We start from the raw sequence: 27063 nt of genomic DNA, 5'->3' as shown, positions 1-27063 counted from the left end.
GAAGGAAGGAAGGAAGGAAGGAAGGAAGGAAGGAAGGAAGGAAGGAACAAGGAAGGAGAGAAAGAGAGAAAGAGAGGACAAAAAGGAATATTACTTGGATGATAAAGTATTCGCATGTCAAGTTATCTGCTACGGCTTTAAATAGTACTTACATACTAATTATTCCCAGATTTCTATTTCCAACCAAGACCTCTCCATCAGCTTACAGGCTAAGGTCTACAATTATTATTCATCTTCTCACAATTAGATGTCTAATAGGCATCTGGCATGTATCAGGTCCAAACAGAAGCTTAAAATTTTCTCCACCAACCTTATCTTAATTCTTCCAGTTGCTCAAACCAAAACTCTTGTAGTTGTTCTTTGTCTTATATTCTACCTGAGTCTATGAGCAAATCTTGTCAGTGCTAGCTTCAAATTCTATCTATATTCAGTATCTGGCCAGTCTTCAACACCTTTACTCTACTAGCAGGGAACCAGCCCTACTTTTGTGCTGGAGATAATGCAGCAGCAAGATTGGTCATTTATAGCAAAGTCAGGTCACAGCATGCTTTGGTTCAATATTCCCTCCCCTTTTCCATCTTACTCAGTGTAAAAGGCAAAGTCTATTCCATGTCTTTGCTGTAACCTACAAGGCTTTATAAAATCATTGTTTCTACCACCATCCTTCCATTACCTTACCACTGTTTTACTTTTCTCTTTCTTTCTCTCTTAACTCATTTGTCTTCTCACTATTCTCCTAACCAGCTAGGGATGTTCCTACTTTAAGGCCTTTGTACTCAAGGCTGGATTGTTCTTTCTCTAGATTTCCATGTTTTACTGTCTCACCAACTTCATGTCTTTTCTCAAAGGTCATCTTCTCAGCAAGATCTTCTTTGGTCATCCAATCTAAAATTGCAACTCTCCCCCACAAATACACACACACACACACACATACTTCTTATCCTCCTTCCCTACTTTATTTTACCCCCTTAGCATCTATAGCTATCTAATACACTACTTGGCTTAGTTATCGTGTTTACTTTCTATCTCCCCAATAGAAAGCAAACTCCATAAGGGCAGGGATTTTTATCTAGTTCCTTTTCTCTGTGCCCCAACACTTGGAGTAGTGCTTGATATGGGACAGGGGCTCAATAAATTGTTGTTGAGTAATTGAATGACTCTGCAAAGGAACACACTTACACAGAAAAAGTATTTTACAGTAATCTGTGAAAATATGAGATTAAGCGGAAGTTCTTTCATCATTGCTTACACATCGTTAATCTAAAAGGGCTGATCTGATCTTCATGTATTTCAAGCATATATTTCCAGCTTGATGGTCTAGAAATATCTAACACCAGGAGTCAGGAGGCCTCATTTCTCTTAAATAGAAACAATCTACTCTGTCTCTCAGGATCTTATATCAAGAACATGAAATCATGCTGTTCTATAGCCACTGATCTTTTTTACTGGCACATTGAGGTCAGCTCAGCCAGCCAACCAATATTTATGGAAAGTCAACTTGGTCTCAGGCATCAAAAAATGGCCCTGATAGACTTGCTTGATGCAGGTTTATCACAAACTTTCAATTTGTAAAAAATAAAATATCTGCAAGGTGCAGTAGGTAAAGCAAAGTGCAATAAAACAAGGTATGCTTGTACCTGAAACAAATGTTTCCTCTTCCTTTCAGGAAAGATTTAGTTGCACCCTACAAGTATATCAGCCTCCTTTTAAGATAGGTGTTGGGAGACATGACTGGTGCCTGGTTTTAAATTAGCTCTTAGATATACGACAGTAGAGCTCTGTAACTACTTTGGGGGAAGATTATTTAATATAGAATGGACAGATACATACAACTATACTGCTTTAAAATACAAAATTAAAGTGACTGGTTTTACTTTAGAAGAGACTGAGAAAACTTTTTTTTACAAAAGTTTTCTGACGCCGAACTTTAGAAAGAAACTTTTTTGTTTGTTTGTTTTTTAATTCTAAGAATATACTGAGTAGAGAAGCTACACAGCTTAAAGACTTGTGGAAGGTTTTAAGATGTTTTTGTTTTGCTGGGAGGTGATAGAAAAAGTCAAGTAAACAATATAAATTATTAAATTAATTTCAGATAGTAGTAAGTACAAGGAAGATAAAAGAGAATAAAGTGGTAGATGATGTCGGGAATAGAAACAGGTTGGGAGGGGCTGCTAATAGCTAGGGTGGTATTTGAAACGGTGATATTTGAAAGAGCCTGAATAAAGAGAAGGGGGAACCATGGGAAGATCTGTGGCAAAGCCCTTCCAGATGGAAGGAATGAGCTGAAGTGTAGTGAATGCAGAGGAAACTAGAAAAAAAAAAATGAGTCTGAGAAAGACCCAGAGGCTAGATCACGTAGAGCTTTGCAGGCACAGTAAGGAATCAAGATTTCTACATGTAGTGAAAGAATCAGAAAGCTCTAAGTAAATGACACAAGCTAGTTTTCAAAAGCTACTTCTGGCTGCTTTAGAAATAATGACCACAGGGGCCAGAATGGGATGGTGATGTGTCTCTGTGATTAAAGGCAGGGAGACTTTCAGGAGGCTGTCACATTACTCTGTCTGTTGGCCATACCAGAAGTTAGGCTCTCCCACCTTTCTCAACCTCTTCTTATCCCCAGACTTGGGTTTGGTTCAGTGCTTGACTGGATTTCCCATTACAAGTCTAAGCTTAGCAATATAAAAGGAACGAAAAACAGAGAGAGCAGACTCTAGTGCATTCCATTTCCGATGCTATTCTAAACCAAAATATCATTTTGCCATGAAACTCAAGCTGCTGAAACTCCAGTCAAAGAGTGAGAGTCAGACAGCAACCCAGCTGTTTTGTATCCCTCCTCTGCCTTTGCTGTCAAACCACAGAAGTCCTCTCTTTGTTCTACCCATTGCTTTTTTGCATAGACTGAGCCTCCACTTTTAGGGATTTCTAGGTACATAGTTCTACGGATTCTTTTCTTTCGTCACCAAATATGGCAACAATTTCTTTTAAATATTTTACAATGCTCTACTCACAGGTGCTTCACAAATATTAATAAAAATCATTACCATCAATCTACTGAATCAAACAACCCATGTGTTGCTTACAGAGTACTTGTTACAATCCGACTTATCACAATATTTACTTAACATGCGTGGCTATTCACTTAACATACAGCCTTTTGACACTAACCACATTTTAAGTAATGCAAGCGCCAGCATGCACTGGTATGTAAAAAATATTCACCAGAGAAATATTAGCAGCAACAGCACATAAACTCCTTCTTCATTTCAGAAGACTCATAGAGGCTATTCTTGAAAGTAATTTCAAAGACTAGAAATATCCAAAACAATGTTAAAATACAGGCATACCTTGGAGATACTGAAGGCTCAGATCCAAACCACTGTAATAAGGCAAGTTACACAAGTTTTGGAGTTCCCAGTGCATATAAAAGTTATGTTTAAACTAAACTGCAACATATTAAGTATACAACAGCATTATGTCTAAAAATGTACATAATTTAAAAATACTTTATTGCTAAAAATGCTAACAATCATCTGAACCTTCAATGAATCATAATCTTTTTGCTGGTGGCAGGTCATGCCTTGGTGTTGATGGCTGCTGACTGACAAGGGTAGGGGTTGGTGAAGGTTGGAGTGGCTGTGGTATTTTCTTAAAATAAGACAATGATAAAGTTTGCTGCATTGATTAACTTTTCATTTCATAAAAGTTCTCTACAGCATGTGATACTGTTTGACAGCATTTTATGCAGAGTAGAACTTCTTTTAAAACTGAGGTCAGGCTAGGCATAGTGGCTCATGCCTATAATCTTAGCACTTTGGGAGGCTAATGTGGGAGGATCTCTTGAGGTCAGGAGTTTGGGTAACATGGCAAGACACTCATCTCTACAAAAAAATTGTTAAAAAAGTATCCAGTCATGGTGGCATTCACCCATAGTACCAGCTACTCAGGAGGCTAAGGCAGGAAGATCACTCGAGCCCAGGAATTCAAGGCTGCAGTGAGCCCTGCTCACACCACTGCACTCCAGCCTGGGTGACAGGGAGACTCTGTCTAAAATAAATAAATAAACAAATAAATAAATTGAGGTCAATTCTTTCAAACTCTGCTGCTACATTATCAACTAAGTAAGTTTATGTAATATTTAAATCCTTTGTTGTCATTTCAACATGTTCACAGCATTTTTGTAAGAAGTAGATTGTATTTCAAGAAACCACTTTCTTTGCTCATCAATAAGCAATTCCTCATCTGTCCAAGTTTCATCATTAGATTGCAACATTCAGTCGTATGTTCAGGCTTCACTTCAAATTCTAGTTTTATTACTATTCCTAGAACATCTGCATTTGCTTTCTCCAATTAAGTCTTCAGCTTCTCAAAGCCATTTATGAGGGTTAGGATCAACTTTTTCCAGACTCCTATTGATGTTGCTATTTTAGTCTCCTCTGAGAAATCACAAATGCTTTTAATGGCATTTAGAATGGTGAATCCTTTCCAGAAGGTTTTCAGTTCACTTTGCCCAGAGCCATCAAAGGAATCGCTATGGAAGCTATAGCCTTACAAAATGTATTTCTTAAAAACAAGACTTTAAATTTGTCAAAATTATTCCTTGAGGTTTAGGTTGCAGTGAGCCATGATTGTGACACTGCGTTCCAGCCTGGATAACAGAATGAGACCCTCAAAACACTAAAATTAAAAAATAAATACTCTTTGGTTCATGGGCTGCAGAATAGATGTTAACAGCCATGAAAATATATTAATCTCCTTGCACATTTCCATCAGAGCTCTTTGGTGACTAGGTGCATTGTCAATGAAGAGTAATATTTGAACAAAATAATTTATTCTGAGCAGTAGGTCTCAAGAGTAGACTTAAAACATTTAGTAAATCATCCTGTAAACAGATATGGTATCACACAGGCTTTGTTCAATTTATAAAGTACAGGCAGAGTAGATTAAGCATCATTCTTAAGGGCCTTAGGATTTTTAGAATGGCAAATGAGAATTGACATCAAGTCACCAGCTGCATTCCTAATAAGAGAGTTAATCTGTTCTTTGAAGCTTTGAAGCTAGATATTAGCTTCTCCTCTCTAGCTAGGCAAATCCTAGACAGCATCTTCTTTCAATGTAAGGCAATTTATTCTTCATTAAAAATCTGTTGTTTATGTAGACACTTTCATCAATGATCTCAGCTGGATCTTCCGGATAACTTGCTGTGGCTTCTATATCAGCACTTGCTGCTTCACTTTGTCCTTTTAAAGTTATGGAGACGGCTTTTTTTCTTAAACTTCATGAACCAATTTCTGACGGTTTCTGACTTTTCTTCTTCAGCTACCTCACCTCTGTCAGCCTTCATAGAGTTGACAAGAGTTTGAATTTTGCTCTAGATTAGACTTTGGGTTAAGGAAATGTTGTGTCTGGTTTGTTCTCTACACAGACTACTAAAATTTGTTCCATATCAGCAATAAGGCAGTTTTGCTTTCTTACAATGTGTGTTGTGATGATTAATAATGAGTGTCAAGTTGATGGGATTGAAAGATACAAAGTATTGATTCTGGGTGTGTCTGTGAGGGTGTTGCCAAAAGAGATTAACATTTGAGTCAGTGGGTTGGGAAAGGCAGACCCGCTCTTAATCTCGGTGAGCACAATCTAATTAGCTGCCAGTGTAGCTAGAATATAAGCAGGCAGAAAAATGTGAAAAGAGAGACTGGCCTAGCCACCTAGTCTACATCTTTCTCCCATACTAGATGTTTCTTGCCCTCAAATATGGGACTCCAAGTTCTTCAGTTCTTCCCAGTTCTTCAGTTTTGGAACTCGGACTGCTCTCCTTGCTCCTCAGCCTGCAGACAGCCTATTTTGGGACCTTGTGATCACGTGAATTAATACTTAATAAACTCCCCTTTATATATCTATTCCATTAGTTCTATACCTCTAGAGAACTCTGACTAATACATGTGTGTTCACTGGAGTAACACCTTTAATTTCCTTCAAGAAATTTTCCTTTGGATTCAAACCTTGTCTAATTGGCACAGGAGGCCTAGCTTTCAGTCTGTCTCAGCTTTTGATACGCCTTCTTCACTAAGCTTAATAATTTCTAGCTTTTTATTTCAAGTGAGAGACATGAGACTGTTTCTTTTACTCGAATACTTAGAGGCCACTGTAGGGTTATTAACTGGCCTGATTTCAGTTCTGTTGTGCCTCAGGAAATAGGGAGGTCTGAGTAGAGAGAGAGATGGGAAAACGGGCCATCGATAAACTCATCAGAACACACAACATCTATCGATGAAGTTTGCCTGCAGTTTGTGGTGCCCTCAAAATTACAATACTAACATCAGAGAACACTGATCACAGATCACTATAATAGATATGAAAGTAATGAAAAGTGTAAAATATTGTAAGAATTACCAAAATGTATCACAGACACACAAAGTGAGCAAACACTGTTGGAAAAAATGGCCCTGATAGACTTGCTTGATGCAGGATTATCACAAACCTTCAATTTGTAAAAAATAAAATATCTACAAGGTGTAGTAAGTAAAGCAAAGTGTGATAAAACAAGGTATGCCCATACCTGAAACAAATGTTTCCTCTTCCTTTCAGGAAAGATTTAGTTGTATCCCACAAGTATATCAGCCTTCTTTTCAGATAGGTGTTGGGAGACATGACTGATGCCTTGTTTTAAATTAGCTCTTAGATACAAGACAGTAGAGCTCCGTAACTATTTTTGGGGAATATTATTTAATATAGAATGGACATATACATACAACTATAATGTTTTAAAATACAAAATTAAAGTGACTGGTTATCTAAGAAAAAAAGTTTTACTTTAGAAGAGACTGAGAAAATCTGATGCCAAACTTTAGCAAGATGTTTTTTGTCTGTTTGCTTGTTGTTTGTTTTTAATTCTAAGAATATACCGAGTAGAGAAGCTACACAGCTTAAAGACTTGTGGAGGGTTTTTAAACACTCCCATTTGGAGAGAGAGATCAAGTTTTCTGATGTTCCCCACCTTCAGCTTTATAGCTTAAAAAGCACTATGAAAATAGAATGAAAAATGTTTCTGAGCATTTACACAACCAAATACACTGTGTAAATTTGGTATATCTTATTAATCACCTCTATACTCTGCACTTAGACTCTATATTACATATAGCAAAGACAATGTTGCCTATTAAGAAGGAATAGACAAATTAATCCCTACAGGGAAGGAAACTCAAAATTCTTTATTACTATGCTGAGGTGAGAAAATCTTAAGCATCAATTTGCACACGCATCTAATGACAATTTGACAGCTCCATTTAAATGAGCCTCAGGTAAAGTAGAAGTAAAAGCTAAAGCTGGAGACTGTTAACAAATATATCTCTTCTATCTCCCAGCTATGCCAGAGCAAAACATGAAGACCCTTCTATAATGAGAGAAAGGAAGAATGTATATTGGAAGAAAGGCTTTAATTGACAGAGCACGTGTTTCCTCAATATGAATAGTGTGTTTCTGTGTCATTTTATGATGAGAAAAGAAATTGTGATAATAGCATGGAGTGCTGGAAGAAAATAAATTAGAATCTAAGACAAATAATGAGCTTTACAGCTGAAGGCAATCCAAAGGATAGCAAAGAACATTAGAATACTACAAGCATTTTGATTCTATAAAATCTACACGTGTCTTTATGTTTCTTTCCTTCCTATGTTTCCTCCCTCCCTTTCTTCCTAAAAACACCCTTAAGGCAGACCTCAATATGAATTTACAATATTGAATACATGGCTTTATTTCAAGTAAGTTCATTAACACATACAGTAGAATTGGCAGGTTGATTTTTTGTTTTTGTTTTGAAGCTGTACTGCTACTGTTAAGAAACATGAATAGCATTTCTATTCAGCAACAGCCCTTCTCCCTTTGTATTCATACCATGTTGATGTCCCCTAATTCTTCAGTGGAAAGATCCATAAAGGAATGAAGTGTTTTCATTTCTAAAAGTGAACATCAGTGTAGTCAAAGAATCTCAATAACAAAATTCTCAAATGTATTTTGTACTATCTACATATTCTCAGAATTTTTTATATCTGTGAATCATGAACAAAATGAAAATATCTTAAAGATGGCAGCAGTTATCCAAGCACTGATTTAACAAGCCAAAACTTGAAGGTTTGAACTGCCACATTTGAATATTTAATAAATCAGAGAGGATGTCTTATGAAGGTTATCAATGGTTCTGAAGGCCAGCTTTAAAAATTCACAGAACTGAAAATGTACATGTCAGATTACTGCACAAGAATAAAGCATGGTTTGAGGTTCTGTGGAAACCAGTGAAATCAGTGTCCATTACGCAAAAAGTAAAATATACCACAAGGGTTCAGAATTTGAGGATATTCAAAGGAAAATTATATTTAAAATAAATATATATTATTAATTAAACCTGAAATATAATACTTTTTCACAGTTGATTTAGGTGACCCATCCTCTTGAATACTGACAAAAATGGTATCCTCCTTTACGTTACAAATTAAATGCCCAGATTAGAATGTAATTCCTTCACAGATTCCAAGTTGATATTTCAAAGTATAATAAATATGTACAACTAGCATAGATCAATAAAAATACACACTAGGATCAGGCGTGGTGACTCACACCTGTAATCCCAGCACTTTGGGAGGCCAAGGCAGGTGGATCACGAGGTCAGGAGTTTGAGACTAGCCTGGCCAACATGGTGAAACCCTGCCTCTCCTAAAATACAAAAATCAGCTGAGCGTGGTGGTGGCTGCCTGTAATCCCAGCTCCTTGGGAGGCTGACGCAGGAGGGTCATTTGAACCCAAGAGGTGGAGGTTGCAGTGAGCCAAGATCGTGGCATTGCACTCCAGCCTGGGCAACAGGGCGAGACTCTGTCAAAACACACACACACACACACAGACACACACACACACACACACACGAATAATAAAGACAGAAGTGGACAAAAAGTTAATTTGCTATGACTTGAAGACGTGATTTTGTAACTTCTTTTGTAACTTCAGTCATTCTTGATATGAATTTCCAACATGAGACAAATCACTTTGAGTTTGATTATTATAACTACATCTACTAAAACACCGATAAAAAGCAAAGCACCATAAAGAAAAAATTGAAACTCTGGAAAGGGACCCTTGTGCCCCCTGAGAGAAGTTTTTGCAAGTACCACATTGTTCTCTAAATTTCTATATTTTTCTGGGCAAAGAAATAATTATGTACCTGTGTTTCTTAATGTCATTTATTCCATTCTTCAGATTTCCCAGCCTTTCTGTTGGATTTTGCCTAAAATAATAATTTGTGAAAGGCAATTTATAATAATTACAATTGAGAAAATTTTAAATTAGAACTTAACATCTATTTGTTCATTCATTCATTCATTCATTCAAAAACATGCATGAAGTTGCTACTGTAGACCAGACATCTGAGTTTAGGGAGGTGAAAAGACATGACTTCCTCCCTGGAGGAGCCACAGTTAAATTAGACTTTGGAGTGTATATATGTGTGTGTATAAGGTACGAATAAATACTTTAAGGAACAAGCAGGCACTATCTTGCCAACTCTGCTGAGAAAACCAGGGCAAGCTTTAGAGAATCATTTACATCTAAGGTGAAATCTTAGAGGCATGCAGGAATTCATACTGGCAACCCATAGCTAGGTTTTTAGTTCTAAATATACTAAATTTTAATGCTTTTTAAAAAGTTCAAATAGGAAAAAAAACAGCAAAATGAATTTTAAACAAAAAAATCCAGAAGTCTCCTATTCTCTGACAAATTATTTTTAATGGTAAGTAGAAATTGGGGTAATTTAAAATAAGAACAGAGGAGCACTTTTTGCAAAATGAAGCTGGAAAGAGGTCGTATAATAACACTTCATTATCACAACTACTTTTTTTTCAAAATAACAAGATTATAAATAAATTACTCCTTTTTTATATTGTGAAAAATTATGTGGCACATGAAAAACTTCGTAATGTGTATATAATGTCTAGTGATCAACTCAGGGTATTAAGGATGTTCATTGCCTGAGTACAATACATTTTTGTTAACTATTCAATTGTTCTCTTTGAACTTTTATTTTATTCCTTTTATCTTACTTTTACATTATATATTTAACCCACTTCCCTTCAGCCTCCCCCCTCCCTTCCAAGTCCCTAATATCTACATTTCCATTCTCTATCTCCATGTGTTCAAATTTTTTAGCTCTGACATGGAAACAAGAACATTGAATATTTGTCTTTTTGTTTCTGGCTTATTTCACTTAAGATAATGACCTTCAGTTCCTTCCATGGTGCTGAAAATGACATGACTTCATTCTTTTTTATTGCTGAAATAGTAAATTACTCCTTTTTTTGCCTAAGGTTTGTGGTTTATTTTGCTCTATTACAGATAAAGATGATACCCAAAGGTTGTCTGAAAAATTTAGATCTCTTTTTGAACTATTTTATAAGTAGGTACTGTGATTCTGTAATGTGAGGTCAACTAAAACTCCCTACACTACAAAACAGAAGATGATTTTCTTTAAATATAATTGGCCTATATAAAAAAAGCACAAAAAGTAAATATGCACCTAATTTAAAAATGTGTAGAAACAGAAACCGAAGCCTTTACACTTTCTTCAAGACAAGGGGTTACCAACTGTCATTCTCACCTGCAAAGCCTTCGAATCAAATCCTCAGGTCGTCGTGTTATCTTCCTGGGAAAATCCATTTTTTCAATTCCTTTGAGAATCAAGTTGTAGGTCATCATTTGGTCAATCCCAGAAAAGGGTGGGCTAGAGAAAATCCAAAACAGGACACATTAATAACAGGGTTTGAGATCACATTTGGAATGAATTTTCTTTCTTCCTTCTTTCCTTCCCTCCCTTCTTTCATTTCTTCCTCTCTCTCTCAGTTGTTTTACAACAAATTTGGATATATCCTAGAAAACCATCTCACTCATTTAATATCACTTACCACATGAGACACACACACACACACACGCACACTCACACATACGTAATTGGTCATGTGTGGATGATCACTAAAAAGAAAATGAAGAAAGGAACAGAGAAGGTGTGATTTTTTGAGATAGAGTAAATAAGAAAAGCCTCTCATAAGCTGACAACTGAGCAGACGTATGAATAAAGAGAGAGAAGGAAGTGAATGTGCCACACCACTACCTGTGGCAGACAGTTCTAAGACAGGAAGCACAAAGGCAATGGAGTCAGGAGTGGGCCTGGGTTGTCCTGCATAGTGAAGTGGGGAGTGTGGCTGGTGGAGTGAGGAAGCAAGAGGGGAGTACACAGATGAGGACAACATCGCATAGATGAAGTGGGCTATCGGAAGGATGTGGGGATACATTCTGAGCGGGATGATCTAAATTACAGCAGCCAGAATAAGGTTTTCCTAATGTGTGGAGGATAAACTATGATGGTGATAGTGAGAAAGTCAGCGGGGGAGCCCCAGTAACCTTGCCTAGGATAGTAATGTTGAAAGTAGTGACATATGGCTGGATTCCAGATCTACTTAGACTGTACAACAGGCTGAATGTCTATGTTCCTCCAAATTCATTTGTTGACACCTTAATCCCAATATGATGGTATCTGGAGGTGAGGACTGTGGGAGGTAATTAAATCAGAAGGGTGAAGCCCTCATGAATGGGACTGGTGCCATTCTAAGGAAAGGCTAGGGAGCTAGCTGCCTGGCTTTCGGCCGTGTGAGGATATAAGGAGAAGTCAGCAGTAACTTGGATTAGGATGCTCACCATAACCCGACCATCCTGGTAACCTGATCTGGGACTTCCAACCTCCAGAACTGTGAAAAGTAAATGTTTGCTGCTTAAGTCACCCAGTTTATAGTATTTTGCTATAGTAGCCCAAGCTAACTAAGACACATAGTAAAGCCATCAGGATTTGCTAATGGGGTGAATATGGCATGTGGGAGAAACAAAGAATTCAAGAATGATGCTAAAGTGTTTTGGCCTTGTTGGAGTTATTTCCTAGGAGAAGAAAGATGGAGTTGGGGTGGTGTGCACAGCAGGTTATGGGGAAGGGAATCAAGAATTATGTTTTAAACATCCAGACGGAAATGCTAAGCAGGAAGGTGGATTTATGACATAGGCATTTAGGAAAGGGGTTAAGGCTGAAAGTGTGACTTGCGGAGTCATCAGACAGTATTTATGGCCATGAGAATTGATAGTATGATCAAGAGAGTGAGTGGGTAGAAAAGAGAGAACAGAGGTCAGGAACTGAATTGGTCCAATATTGAGAGGTAGGAAGATGAGAAGAATCTAGTGATGGAGACTGAGAAGAAGCCACCAATGTGGGGAAAGGATAGAGAAGAAAATTCTAGAAGCCAAGTGAAGAGAGTATTTTACATTTATTTATTTATTCATTCATTCATTCATTCATTCATTCATTTTAGAGGAAGCCTCACTCTGTTGTCAGGCTGGAGTGCAGTGGCACGATCTCAGCTCACTGCAACCTCCGCCTCCCGGGTTCAAGCGATTCTCCTGCCTCAGTCTCCCAAGTAGCTGGGACTACAGGTACACGCCACCATGTCCAGCTAATTTTTGTATTTTTAGTAGAGATGGAGTTTCACCATGTTGGCCAGGATGGTCTCGATTTCTTGACCTTGTGATCCACCCACCTCAGCCTCCCCAAGTGCTGGGATTACAGGCATGAGTCACAACACCTGCCCAAGAGTATTTTTTAAAAATACTGGATATATCCTAGAAAATCATCTCACTAGTTTAATATTGCTAATACTGCTAAGATTGGTAAACAAAGACTGAGAATTGGCCATTGAATTTGGATAACATTTTAACTCATATACTTTGCTTTTAAAAACACTATCAAGGCTGGGCACAGTGGCTCACGCCTGTAATCCTAGCACTTTGGGAGGATGAGGCAGGAGGATCACCTGAGGTTTGAAGTTCGAGACCAGCCTGGCCAACATGACAAAACCCTGTCTCTACTAAAAATACAAAAATTAGCCGGGCATGGTGGCGGGCACCTATAATCCCAGCTACTCAGGAGGCTGAGGCAGGAGAATCACTTGAACTTGGGAGGCAGAAGCTGCAGTGAGCTGAGATTGCCTTACTGCACTCCAGCCTGGGCAATAAAGCGAGGCTCCATTTCAAAAATAAATAAATAAATAAATAATAAAAATACTTTCATATTTATTCTATTATGCCATTTAATTTTTGAAAATTAAAGATGCCTTTCATGAACTACTTTGCTATATATTAGTCATGCTGGAGACCTTGTGTTACCGAGCTTTCCCACTCTAGGTAATAAAGGAGACAGTCAGTGTACCAACTTTTACTAAACTATATTTCACTTGTAAAGAGAATAAGGCAGGAAACCAAAAACATTATATGATATATTCAACTAATTTACATATTTACTTTTTTTTTTTTTTTTTTTGAGACAGAGTCTTGCTCTGTCACCCAGGCTAGAGTGCAGTGGCCGGATCTCAGCTCACTGCAAGCTCTGCCTCCCGGGTTTACGCCATTCTCCTGCCTCAGCCTCCGGAGTAGCTGGGACTACAGTCGCCCGCCACCTCCCCGGCTAGTTTTTTTTGTATTTTTAGTAGAGACGGGGTTTCACCGTGTTAGCCAGGATGGTCTCGATCTCCTGACCTCGTGATCTGCCCGTCTCGGCCTCCCAAAGTGCTGGGATTACAGGCTTGAGCCACCGCGCCCGGCCATACATATTTACTATTGGTTTTGTTTTTTTGTTTTGTTTTTTATTTTCATTTCCTTCCTATGCTCTGGAGTTCAGGGCATTTAAAGTTAACCGTTCTCATGCCCTACCCAGAAAATCATTTACAGGTCAAACAAAACAATTGTTACAAAAACAATTTCTTGGCCTAGTGTGATGGCTCACACTTGTAATCTCAGTACTTTTGGAATTTGAGGTGAGTGGACTGCTTGCGCCCAGCAGCTTGAGACCGGCCTGGGTAACATAGTAAGATCCCATTTCTGCAAAAAAAATTTAAAACTTAGCTGAGCATGGTGGCATGTGCCTGTAGTGCCATCTACTCTGGAGGCTGAAGCAGGAGGATTGCTTGAGCCCAGAAGGTGGAGGCTGCAGTGACCAGTGATCACACCACTGCATTGCAGCCTGGGTGATAAAGTGATACCGGGTCTCAACAAACAAAACAAAGCAATTTCTCAACTTCTTTATGACCTACTCCTTCTAACATGTTATTCCAGCTGGTGAAAACCGAGATATATATCTGAGTACCTACAGAAGCCATCATGTATCTCTTACAAATGCAGCTGACAAATTTTCCAGAGAAACAAATTTTTGAAATAGAATTCGTTGCGCCCAAGCCCTTAAGCAACTTTTCTCTGAATGACTGAATATTTTCTCTTCCTTCCTTCAGAATCGTAAGTGATGAATATTTGAAAATGATTACAGACAATGTAAAATGATCTTTCATATTTGTTTGCTCAATGCATGTGGACAAAGGTGTAAAGTGTAGCCACAGATAGTCTAACACTGAAATTTTAGTGTAAACAGTTCAAGAAGGTTCTATGAAACTCTTTTCGTAAATTATGTGTTAAGACTTGTATCTTCACCAATAGACTCGTTCTAGTATTTCTTAAACCATCCCAGATGTAAATCCTCTCTGAAATTAAGACTGAGAATATTTTGTTACAAAGGGTTATAAGGATGATCAAATCAGTTAACCAGAAATGGAGCTAGAAAATCAGAAAGAAAATTGGTTTGAATTGTGTGTGTATGTCCATGCATTATATAATAAACACATATAGAAGGAAAGTGTGTCACATTTAGTCAGAAGATCTAGTATTATGTTACTGATCTTGGACAGGTAGCTCCCTCACCTGGTTTTCTAAGCTACAAACTGTAAATTATAAAATAATAATAATAAAAATGTAAATCATAAAATAATCATAATAAAAATTCCTGACTTATATTTCACACAAGTTTGTGAAAACTAAATATACAATACACATGTAAGTGCTTTGTAAAATGTAAAGTACTTTACAAATGTGAGGTAATATCACATATAGCCTGTGTATGTGTGTTTGCATAGGTGCATAATGTGTGTATGTGCATTAAATATTTGAGATCCTGGATTCATTAATACAGTTCTTTAATCTCTTTGGGAATGACAATCCAATTTTCACTGCGAAAACCCCTGCAGTGTCTTGTCTCTGTTCATTAGCACCTCTAGAAAGCAGCTGACAAGAGGATTAAAATTTAAATCCAGAAATGGGGCTTTGTTCTAGCATTTCTGGTTAATGATATGTTGGGAAGATGGATAAATTTAGTTTAATTGATCAATGGATTTAACTGAACTAAGATTGCTATTTTCTCCATTACACAAAAAAGAGGAAATAATAATACAGCCACAACTTCTCATTCCTTCTCTTATTCTTATGCTGAATTATTAAAACCTTCATACTTAATATGTTATCTGCAGTCATAGGTCTTGCCATGTTAGGTAGACCACAGCAATTCTATATTCCTTTCCTTTGCCTTTCTGAATATTTTCTTTATGTTATAAACCAGCAAGTTCACTGTATGTGAAACAATGTCATAAGAAAAAGGTATCTCACTTAATCAAAAACATTTTCTAAATGTTATGCTCTTAAAGTATATACACTTTATCACTAGTTAGGTTATTCTTGCATTTCTCTGAAGAGGTGGCTGCATAAAACTTGAAGGTACATACTTGCCCGTTAGAAGCTCATACACTAGAATTCCCAGTGACCAGAAATCCACACTGAAGTCATGTCCTTTGTTGAGAATGACTTCAGGAGCTACATATTCTGGAGTCCCACAGAATGTCCATGTTTTCTGTCCAGACCCTATTTTCTTCGCAAATCCAAAGTCAACCTGGTAAAGAACAGCAAAGAAATTGTGTAGAAACCACAAAACTCATGCTCCTCTTTAAGTCTCCCTCTTACCTCTGAAATCTGCTTTCTACACCCCTCCCTTCCTTTTATACCATACACGCACATATAAATACACACACACACATACACAGAGAGAGAGAGAGAGAGCGACCACCTCGTGTATTCCTTTGCAGAGTCAGATGTGTATCTAGTCGAACTGGGGAAAGTTCCATGCACATACCTCTCTGCCCACGACCCCTAGAGGATAAGACGAATGGCTTAGCAAAGGGGAGCCATAACAACAACTTTGAAGCTCAGGGCAAGCAGGTCTAAACACATGTTTAATTGCAAGGTGGTATTCTTTGGGAAGAAGAGACAAGGAATAAGTGATGAACACCTGTGCAAGTAAAGCTCCATCATGAATGTAAAAATAATAACAAAATTGAGAGTTTGGGAAATGGACTACTGCTGAGAAGGGGGGCTTAAAAGTCTGGACAGTCTTTAAAAATCATTATACACAATGTCTGCACCCTACACATTTTGGCAGTCCAAAGCAAAGTCAGAGTAATCTCATGCCAACTTTGTCTGGGCTCTATGTACTTTTTGTCTCTCTCAGGAAGGCGAGTGGTGGGTAGCATCTACATTAACTTATTTATTCTGAAAACATACATTCAGCACTCAGTCAAGGTCAGGCTTTGTGCTAGGCCTATAGATTCACAGTTAACTTTGAGACGTTCAGTGCATTAGCAAAATGTACACATACATGATTAATATTATATCATGTTATACATGATATAGTTGAACAAAGTATAAACTCAGAGGGCAAAAAGCATATATATCGAGAACATTAGGGAGATGATGGTTGGGGAAGATGTTATTAGGAGGTGACATCTGAGCTTGGCCCTGACTGAGGATCAGGAACTCTCCCAGGGTAATGAATCAGTGCTATCATCCTCCGTTTTCACAAAACAGACCTTTCCTCTTCTCTGAGGCCCTATTCAAAGAACTCCGTGCACAGAATAGACAGAAAAAAAGCTGGAGCTACAGAAGGGCCCCTCATTGAATCGAGGCAGTGTACATGATTGAAATCCTTCCCTTCAAAACACAGTTGGTTTTCTTTCCCAGGCGTATTTAGCAAATACTTTTCATCTCCAATATATACAGATATTCTTCTAATAAAACTATCCTCTACCTTCCTCAAATAAACAGTCACACAAATTGTTCCTGGGCTTCAACATGCACATTTCACATAGCCTCTCTCAATAATACAGCAACAATCTTGGCTAAAAAATAAACAAGGTTCACATATCACATAAGCCCTCACCTAAAAAAGTATGAGTCATTGAACTATAAAATCCAGCCCCTATTTATTTATTCAAATATTGGTATTTAAAATCTTAATTTACCTTAAATAAACCCCTTAGAAATTTACCATTTTAATGATTCCTTTTAGTGTTTATCACACAACAGCAAGAAGTCTCCTATTGGAAAAAAGGAATTTAAACAATCTAATTTGAAGTGGGCTTTTGCTGATTTTTTCATCCACACAGAATGACTCACAGTGATTATATCTACTGTGTGGTTGGGGATATCACAAAATTAAAATTTGTAACCAGCTGAGACTAGCACTTCAACATATTCCTCAGAGAAAGAACCAATATGAAAATCCTAGCTAATTTTATAAAGAACAAAATTTAAAAGGCAAGAAAGTAATGTTTGTAAAGTGCATTAATGTAACGCACATTAATGTTTGTAACGTGTAATGTGCATCATTTGTATGCACACATATATGAAAATATTCTAATCTGTTGCTTTATAACAGCCTTTCAACTCATTTCTTTTTTAATTGCATTTAAGTTTTCCCTGTAAGGATCACTGGAAACTCACTAGCTATTCAGGAGAATTTCTCTAGCTCTGAAAATGGTATATTTCCATTTGAATTTCTGGTTTAGCTTTTGTAATATTTTCATATTGGCCTAAAGAGATGGCAATACTTATATTAAAATTTTAAGATTGATGTAAACGTATCACTTTCTTTATCTCCTTTGATCATATCAACTTTGGTCTAATCCGTTTTGTCAGTGCGAACTGGACACTCAGACCTATCTAAAACATGTGCCTAATATAGAAGGCCCCAAATCTTCTACATCAAGTTTTGTATATTTTCTATAATAATCACGCTATGTCTGTCTTGTACCACCATGGATACCACCAGAAAGCCTGTCTTTTTTTCATCCCAGCTCTTCTAGACAACAGAAAGGTTAATAAATAACTCAATAAATATTTATTGAGTACCACTATATACCAAAAAGACTCACTGAGGAGGTAGCATTTGAGCAGATTTGAGTAGAAATCTCCATGAGATAAGAAAGAAAGCACTGTATAAGTATCTGAGCAGCAGTCATGCTGCCAAAAGGAAGAGCCAATGAAAAGGCCTGACATGGAATTATGAATGGTAGGATCAAGAACTGCCAAGAAGGCCAGCATGGCTGGGCAAAAATGGATGAGGGGAAGAGAGGCAAGAAGTGAGAGCACTATGGGCTTGTAAACCACAGAAACAACTTCAGAGTTTTTCTTTTCTAGGAAATCACAGTAAGATTAACAGAAGGGGTATGGCATGGCCTGACATGTTTTAAAGGGATCAATCTAGGAGACAAGAGAATAGACAACACCCCCCTTGTTTTTTTCAAATTCTACTAACAAAACTGAAGTTTCAAGAAGAGCACCCCGTTTTTTTCAAATTCTACTAGCAAAACTGAGGTTTCAAGAAGAGAACCTGAGGAAGTTGTACACAGGTTTGCCTTTGTCTCTACTAAATTCTCTTTATTAACGATGGCTTACATCATGCTGAAAACATCATCTCCGAAGATTTTAATAAACTAGAAGGTTTTAAAATGATTCTAAATCTGTACTGATGATTGCATCATTCAGAAATAGAAAAATTTGCATTGTGGCTTGCTGGAGCTGGTATCCAGTAAGTATGAACTCTTTCCCAGAAGTTTCTCTCTGGGTCAGTAAATTTGTCAGATACTGGTTCTCTTGGTCACATAAAAATGGACACAAAATGACTAGTCTAATTAAACCAGATGATTCATGGTGACATGCCATTCCAAAAAAATATTTATGTGGCATTTTTAGTGTGCTTCCTTTACCCTAGTCTAGACAAGGGTAAAATGGAATCTGTTTATTCTGTCCACCAACAACCAAAGTTGATTTAATGTCTTTCTGCTACTAACGTCCATCCACTAAAAGAGGCAAAAATGGATGGGTTTGACTGAGAGGAAGTGAAAATGAAAGAGGCTAAAGATCTGGGATGCATGAGTCTTTCCAAGTAATGACCCACTCTTCATGTTTGGTGTACAGATTCAGCTGAAATACCTAAGAGTATTTAGTAGAAGGCGGGTGAGATGAAGGGAAGACTTGTACACCCCAGGACAAACTGGAAATATTTTTTGAGGCTCATCTCATATGCCACCACTTCTTTGAAGTCTTACTTGAATTTACAGAACCAATTCCTTTCTCCTGTGAGGTTCTGTAACACTTTTTATATTCCAGAATTACATCCCTGATGCCAGTGGTGTCTAGTTGTGAATAAATCTAGCTCTTTTGAAAAGGCAATTTATCCTATACATTTGAACCCCTACAGCCTTTGCAACACAAATGTTCAACCTGTGTTTAGTGAAAAAAAAAAAATCGAATGAAGAAATAATCAATAACGTCAGTTTTATTAAGACATAATGAGGTTTAGGAAGGTCATGGATACTTGTCTGTAGTAAAATTTGAACCAGGTTCAAAGGGAACCTTCTTACTATATAAATTGATGAGGAAGTAGAAGGCGTTTAAGTGAGAAGCAACAGTATGTGTTAAGCACATTGGTGAGAAAAACTTAACTGTCAAGTACAGCTAATAATGGTCTGGCTAATAATGATCTGGCAATAAAAATATGGTTCCAGTTCATGATTATTTTTAATTTTCAATTTAAAACATAATTGATACAGATAAAATAATGTGACATATAAACAAGTTATAAAGTATGAGAATAAAACACCCCTGCACCTACAAACAGTTTAATAACTAAACAGAACCAACGCCAAAGCCTTTTGTCTTCCTCCCTCAGTGTCCTCTTGCTCATTGCCCAAAGGTCCCATTGCCCTGACTTTTGTGTTCATCATTTGCTTGCATTGATTTCTAATTTAACCACAAATCTAATATCCTTAAATACTTTATAGTTTTTTAAAATTTTAGATAAATCTTAATGTAATTGATCTCGGACAAATGGTCTTTTTTACTGAAAATTTATATTTGTCAATTTAATCTATACCCTATATAGTCCACTTATTTTCACTGCTATAACACCACTGGATTAACATAGCATGATTTTTGTCCATTTTGCTGTTGATGGACATGTGTGTTATTTCCAATAGTGTATTATTGCAAAAATGCTTCTATTAACATGATTTTCTAGGTTACGTAGTAGAAATGTATACAAGAGTAAAAATGCTGGGTCAAAGACATGGTTTCTTCAACTTTGCTAGATATTGCCAAATTATTTTCCAAAGGGATTGTGTGATATTGCCACCCCTTTGTATAAGAGTTCTGACTGCTCTACGTCTTCACCATCATTTAGTAATATAAACTTTTTATTTTTTGCCACCTGTGAGTATAAAATCACTGTGGTCTTAACTTGCCTCTCCTCCACTAATAGTTTGAGCTATAGCATTATAATTAGTTCTCATATGTGAGGGAGCAATTTATTTCCACACTGTTCTCCTTGTTTATCTTCAGAAATGTCTTGGCTATTTTTGGCCCTTGGTTACTCTACATAAGTTTTAGAATCAGTTTGCCAAGCTTCACAAAAAGTTCTGCTGGAATTTCCACTGGAAGTGTATTTAATCAGTAGCTGAGGAGTGATTCAGAAATGCAGGTTTCTTCCATCTTAGGGCTCTGTCAACTTCCAATTGGCTATGTTCATTAACAAGCCAGAAAGAGTGCATAAAGATCAGCTGCAAACAATTTTTACACTTTAGGTCTGATAGTGGTAAACATCACTTTTGCTCACATTTCACTATTTAGATCTATGCCACAAGGTCACAACTAACCAGAAAAAAGTCTGAGATGTGCTGTCTAGCTCTGTACCCGGAAGAGAGAAAAAATCCATATTACCTATTAATTTAGGTCTTTTAAACATCTTTCCATACATTTTTATGTTTCTCAATAAAGCTCTTACACACTTTTGTTAGAGTTAGCTCTAGATACATATTTCCATGCTTTTTGTAAATGGCATTATAAATGCCATAAATGCCAAAATTACATAGTTGATGGCTACGTATCAACTATGTTTCTGGCATTTAAAAATACACTAAGTTGTTGTATTATTAATCTTACACCCACAACTATACTAAACTCTCTACCTGATTCTTTTTTTTAACTTTTATTTTAGGTCCATGGGTACATGTGCAGGTTTGTTATATAAGTAAATTGTATGTCACAGGGTTTGGTGTACAGATTATCTCGTCATCCAGGTAATAAGCCTAGTCCTGATAGGTAGTTTTTTGATCCTCTCCCTCCTGTTATCCTCCACCCTCAAGTAGGTCCTGGTGTCTATTATTCCCTTCTTTGTGTCCATAGGTACTCAATGTTTATCTCCCCCTTCTAAGAGAGAACATGCAGTATTTGGTTTTCTGTTCCTGTGTTAGTTCTCTTAGAATAATGGCCTCCAGTTCCAACCATGTTGCTGCAAAGTACATGATTTCATTATTTCCTATGGTTGTGTAGTAGTCCATGTTATACACGTACAACATTCTCTTTACTGTTGATGGGGATTTAGGTTGATTCCATGTTTTTACTACTGTGAATAGTGTTGTAATGAACATATGTGTGCATGGGTCTTTACGGTAGAATGATTCATATACCTTTTGGTATATATCCAATAATGAGACTGTTGGGTTGCATGGTGATTTTAAGCTCTTTGAGAAATCGCCACACTGCTTTCCACAATAGCTGAACTAGTTTACAATCCCCTCAGCAGCGTAAGTGTTCCCTTTTCTCTGAAACCTTGCCAGTATCTGCTATTTTTTGATTTTGTAATGTTAGCCATTATGACTGGTTTGAGATAGTATCTAACTGTGGTTTTTATTTGCACTTCTCCCATGATTAGTGATGTTGAGCATTTTTTCATATGCTTGTTTGCCACATGTATGTCTTCTCTTGAGAAGCATCTGCTCATGTCCCTTGCCAACTTTTAAAAGGGATGTTTTTTTTTCTTGTCAATTTGTTTAAGTTTCTTATAGATTCTGGATGTTAGACTTTTGTCAGTGCCTAGTTTGCAAAAATTTTCTCTCATCCTGTAGGCTATCTATTTACCATGTTATTATTTACTTATTTATTTATTTATTCATTTATTTATTTTTTTTGAGACAGGGTCTCACTCAGTCACCCAGGCTGGAGTGCAGTGGCATGATCGTGGCTCACTGCAGCCTCAACCTCCTGGGCTCAAGCAATCCTCCCACCTCAGCCTCCCGAGAAAGTGAAGCTACAGGAGTGCACAACCACACCCAGCTGATTTTTATATTTTTTTGTAGAGACAGGGTTTCACCATGTTGCCCAGGCTGGTCTTGAACTCCTGAACTCAAGCAATCCTCCCTCCTCAGGTGTCCCAAAGTGCTGAGATTACAGGCACTGTGCTTGGCCTCTTGTTATATTTTGGATTTCCATAGATTTAATTGTATCACCTAGAAGGTTTTATTGTTCACTTTTCAATTCATCTTTTAATTTTATTCATAGTTTGCTGCATTGGGACCTCCTGTAAAATACCAAATAGAGTGCTTATACCACCGACTCTCAAAAGTCAGTGGTATACTTCTAATGTTTCATAATTATGTACAATGTTTGCCCTAAATTTTGTAAGGTTTCATTAGGTTAATAAAATTATTTTTCTTCACAGTTTGCTAAGATATTTTATCATAACTGAATATAGAAATATGTTAAAATTTTCTCAGCATCTATTAAGGTAGTTATATAATGTTTTTCTCATTTAATCTGGTAAAGTGGTGATTTAGTAAAATTTTTAAGACTTCACTTTTTTAGAGCAATCAGTGAAATGGAAAGGAACGACACAGAGATTTCCTGCATAACTCCTGCTCCCATATATAAATAGCTTTCCCCATTATCAACATCCCTCACCAGAGTGAAACACTTGATACAATTGATGGATTTATATTGATACATCATGAACACCCAAAGTCTACCTGTCACATAAAGATTCACTCTTGGTGTTGCATATTTTATGGATTTGGACAAATGTATAATGGCAGGTATCCACTGTTACTGTATCATGCAGAGTATTTTCACTCTCCTAAAAATCCTGTGTACTGCCTATTCATTTATTTTCCCCTGCTCCAAACCCCACCAACCACTAATCTTTTTTGCTGTCTCCAATATTTTTGCCTTTTACAAAATGTCATTTTGTTGGAATAATGAAGTATGTAACCTTTTTAGATTGGCTTCTTCCACTTAATAATATACATTTTGTTTTCCCATGTCTTTTCATGGCTTGATAAGTCATTTCTTTTTAGCACTGAAAAATGCTCCATTGTCTGGATTTAGCACTGTTTACCCATTCACCTTCTGAAGGATACTGTGGCTGCTTTCAAGTTTTGACAGTTATGATTAAAGCTGCTATATAAACTTCTGTGTATAGTTTTTTGTGTAAACGGAAGTTTTCAACTACTTTCCATGAATATCAAAAAACATGATTGTTGGATCATATGGTAAAGGTATGAGCAGTTATGCAAGAAACCTCCAAACTGCCTGTTAAAGTGGCTGTACCATTTGCATTCTTATCAGCGTTTGGTGTTGCCAGTGTTCTAGAATTTAACCACTCTAATAGGTGTGTAGTGATATCTCATTGCTTTCATTTGCAATCCCCTAAAGACTTATGATTTTGAACACCTTTCATATGCTTATTTGAGATGTGTATATCTTCTGTGGGGAGGTGTCTCTTCAGGTCTTTTGCCGATTATTTAATCAAGTTGTTTGTTTTCTTATGGTTTAAAGCATTTTATGTATTTTTATAACAATCCTTTATCAAGTATGTTTTTTGCAAATATTTTCTCCCAGTCAGTAACTTGTCTTCTAATTCTCTTAACAGTCTTTCACCGAGCAGAAGTTTTTGTCTGGTTTGTTTGTTTGTTTGCTTGCTTGCTTGTTTTGAGACAGGGTCTCACTCTTTCACCCAGGCTGGAGTGCAGTGGCATGATCTCTGCTCAATGCAGCCACAACCTCCTGGTCTCAGGCAATCCTCCTACCTTAGCCTCCCAAGTAGCTGAGACTACAGGTGTGAGCCACCACGCCCAGCTAATTTTTTGTGTTTTTTGTAGAGATGGAGTTTCACCATGTTGCTCAGGCTGCTCTCAAACTCCTGAGCTCAAGTGATCCATCCACCTTGGCTTCTCAAAGTGCTAGGATTACAGGTATGTGCCACTGGGCGCAGCCAAGAAGCTTTTAATTTTAATGAAGTCCAGTTTATCAATTATTTCTCTCATGGATCATGCCTTTGGTGTTGCATCTAAAAAGTCATTGCCATATTCAAAGTCTTCCTCCTATGTTATCTTCTAGGAGTTTTATTGTTTTGCATTATATATGTAGGTCTTTGATCCATTTTGAGTTAATTTTCATGAAGGGTACATGGTCTGTATCTAGATTTACTTTTTAGCATCTGGATGCCTCACTGTTCCAGCAGTATTTGTTGAAAAGACTATCTTTGCTCTATGTATTACTTTGCTTATTTGTCAAACATCAATTGACTATGTTTACATGGATCTACTTTTGGGTTCTATATTTTGTTCCATGGATCTATTTGTCTTTCCTTTTGTCATTTCCACACTGTCTTCAGTATGGTAACTTTATAGTATGTCTTGACATTGGAAACTGTCAGTCCTCCAACTCTGTTTTCCTTCAATGTTACATTGGCTATTCTGGGTCTCTTGCCTCCACCTATAAACTTTAGAATGAGTTTCTTACTGTACACAAAATAACCTGATGAGATTTTGATTGAAATTGAATTGAATTTATAGATCAAGTTGGGAAGAACTGAAATCTTAAGGATATTGTCAAAGGGAACTAAATGTGGCCTGAAAAGGACTCCATATTTCTATATTTGAGTCCTTGTGGACAAACTGCAACCTAACCTAGTAGGTAGACAAGATTGAAAACCTAACTTAGAGCATGCCCCTGTAACAATAGCTGAGTCTTAGCCAATCCCAGAAGCCATACTTCAACTACTCATACACTGCTGAATGTTCAAACTGTGTTCAAATAAGGAAAACACCAACCTGTAACCAATCCAGCTGTTTCTGTATCTTTCGATTTCTGTATGTCACTTCCCTTTTTTTGTCTGTACATTTGTTCTGACCATAAGGCACCCCTGGAGTCTCCCTGAATCTGCTGTGATTCTGGGGCCACCCAATTCATGAATCACCCATTGATCAATTAAATTCCTTTACATTTAATTTGGCTGAAGTTTTTCTTTTAACAATATTGAGTCTTTCAATTCATGAACATGGAATACTCTCCATTTATTTTAGTTTTTTTTCGTATCTTTCATCAAAATTTTGTAGTTTTCCTCATAGATCTTACATATATTTTGTTATATTTAAACCTATTTCATTTTGTGCATACTAATGTAAATGGTCTAGTGTTTTTAACTTCAAATTCTACTTGTTCATGATAGTATATAGGAAAGTGATTGATTTTTGCATGTTAGCCTTGTATCCTGCAACCTTGCCGTAAGTGCTTTTTAGTTCCATGAGATTTGTTGTTGTTGTTGATTCTTTAAGATTTTCTACATAGATAATCATATCGTCTGTGAGCAAAGACTTTTATTTCTTTCTTCCAAATCCATATACCGTGTATGTCTTTGTCTTGCTGCATTAACTAGGACTTCCAGTGTGATACTGAAAAAGAGTGGTAAGAGAAGACATCCTTGCCTTGTTCCTGATCTTAGTGGAAAAGTTTCTGGTTTCTCACCATTAGGTATGATGTGAGCTGTACGCTTTTTGTAGGTATTCTTTATCATGTTGAGAAAGTTCTCCTCTGTTCCTAGTTTACTAAGAGTTTTTATCATGGATGAGTATTCGACTTTGTCAAATGGCTTTTCTGCATTTATGGATATAATATAATGCTTTTCTTTTCAGCCTGCTGGTGTAATGGATTACATTCATCGACTTTCAAATATTGAACCAGTCTTGAATAACTGGAATAAATTTTACTTGGTTGTGGTATATAATCCTTTGTATACATTGTTGGATTCTATTTGTTAATATTTTGCTGGGAGCTTCTGCATCTATGTTCATGGGAGACATTGGTGCGTAGTTTTTTTTTTTTTTTTTTTTTTCCTGGAATGTCTATGTCTGCTTCTGGTATTAGGATAATAATGGCCTCATAAAATCAGTTATGGAGTATTCCTTCTGCTTTATCTTCTGAAAGACATGGTAGAGAATCAGTATAATTTCTTAGGTGAATGTTTGCTGGAATTCACCAGTAAACCCATCTAAGCCTGGTTCTTTTTGCTCTAGAAGGTTATTAATTATTGATTCAACTTCTTTAATAGATAAAGGCCTATTCAGATGGCCTATTCCTCTTGTGTGATTTTTGACAGATTGTGTCTTTCAAGGAATTAGTCCAATTTCATTTAGGTTATCAAATTTGTAGACACAGAGTTGTTCATAGCATCCTTTAATTATCATTTTAATATCCATGGAATATGTAGAATCCATATCCAAGAAATCTGTGGAATCCATGTGCCCTCTTTCGTTTCTGATATTAGTAATTTATATCTTTGCTCTTTCACTCTTTTTTTCTTAATCTGGATAGAGACATTGATTTTATCGATCTTTTCAAATAACTTTTGGTTTCATTCATTCTTATATGCTAAGTAACATGCTAAGTTCAGCAGTAAACACCCTAGCATAGTTTGCCATTATAGGGCTATCAGTATAGAGAGGCAGATAGATGATAGTCGGCAATAATATCAACATTTAATATGTCTTGTATTATATTTTCTTATACTCAATATAAGTAAGATTAAGTTGCTCTGTTAACACATCCTGTGCAAAAGCATGTGGGCAGGCTCTGAATTTTAGCTGAGATGCATCACTCACATGAGTTAACAATACATTCATCTAGGATATTTATTGATGAGCAGCAGCTGAGATTTATTGGATTATT

At 36.8% G+C, this 27063-nt stretch overlaps 1 protein-coding gene across 5 annotated transcripts in view; it reads right to left on the bottom strand.

The window, feature by feature from the left end:
• The window catches only part of PRKG2 (protein kinase cGMP-dependent 2), a 115911-nt gene that overhangs the window by 3972 nt on the left and 84876 nt on the right, over positions 1-27063 (bottom strand). For all 5 annotated transcript variants that reach the window (XM_026456701.2, XM_023222572.2, XM_023222571.1 and 2 more), the window contains 3 exons: positions 15675-15838; positions 10637-10759; positions 9209-9271 (listed from right to left, as the gene is read on the bottom strand). In XM_026456701.2, coding sequence (XP_026312486.1) covers positions 9209-9271; positions 10637-10759; positions 15675-15838 — 350 coding nt within the window. The remainder of the gene's footprint in view (positions 1-9208; positions 9272-10636; positions 10760-15674; positions 15839-27063) is intronic.

This window comes from Piliocolobus tephrosceles, chromosome 3 (assembly GCF_002776525.5).
Source record: "Piliocolobus tephrosceles isolate RC106 chromosome 3, ASM277652v3, whole genome shotgun sequence".
Taxonomy (NCBI): domain Eukaryota; kingdom Metazoa; phylum Chordata; class Mammalia; order Primates; family Cercopithecidae; genus Piliocolobus; species Piliocolobus tephrosceles.
This window is presented reverse-complemented; position numbering and strand designations above follow the sequence as displayed.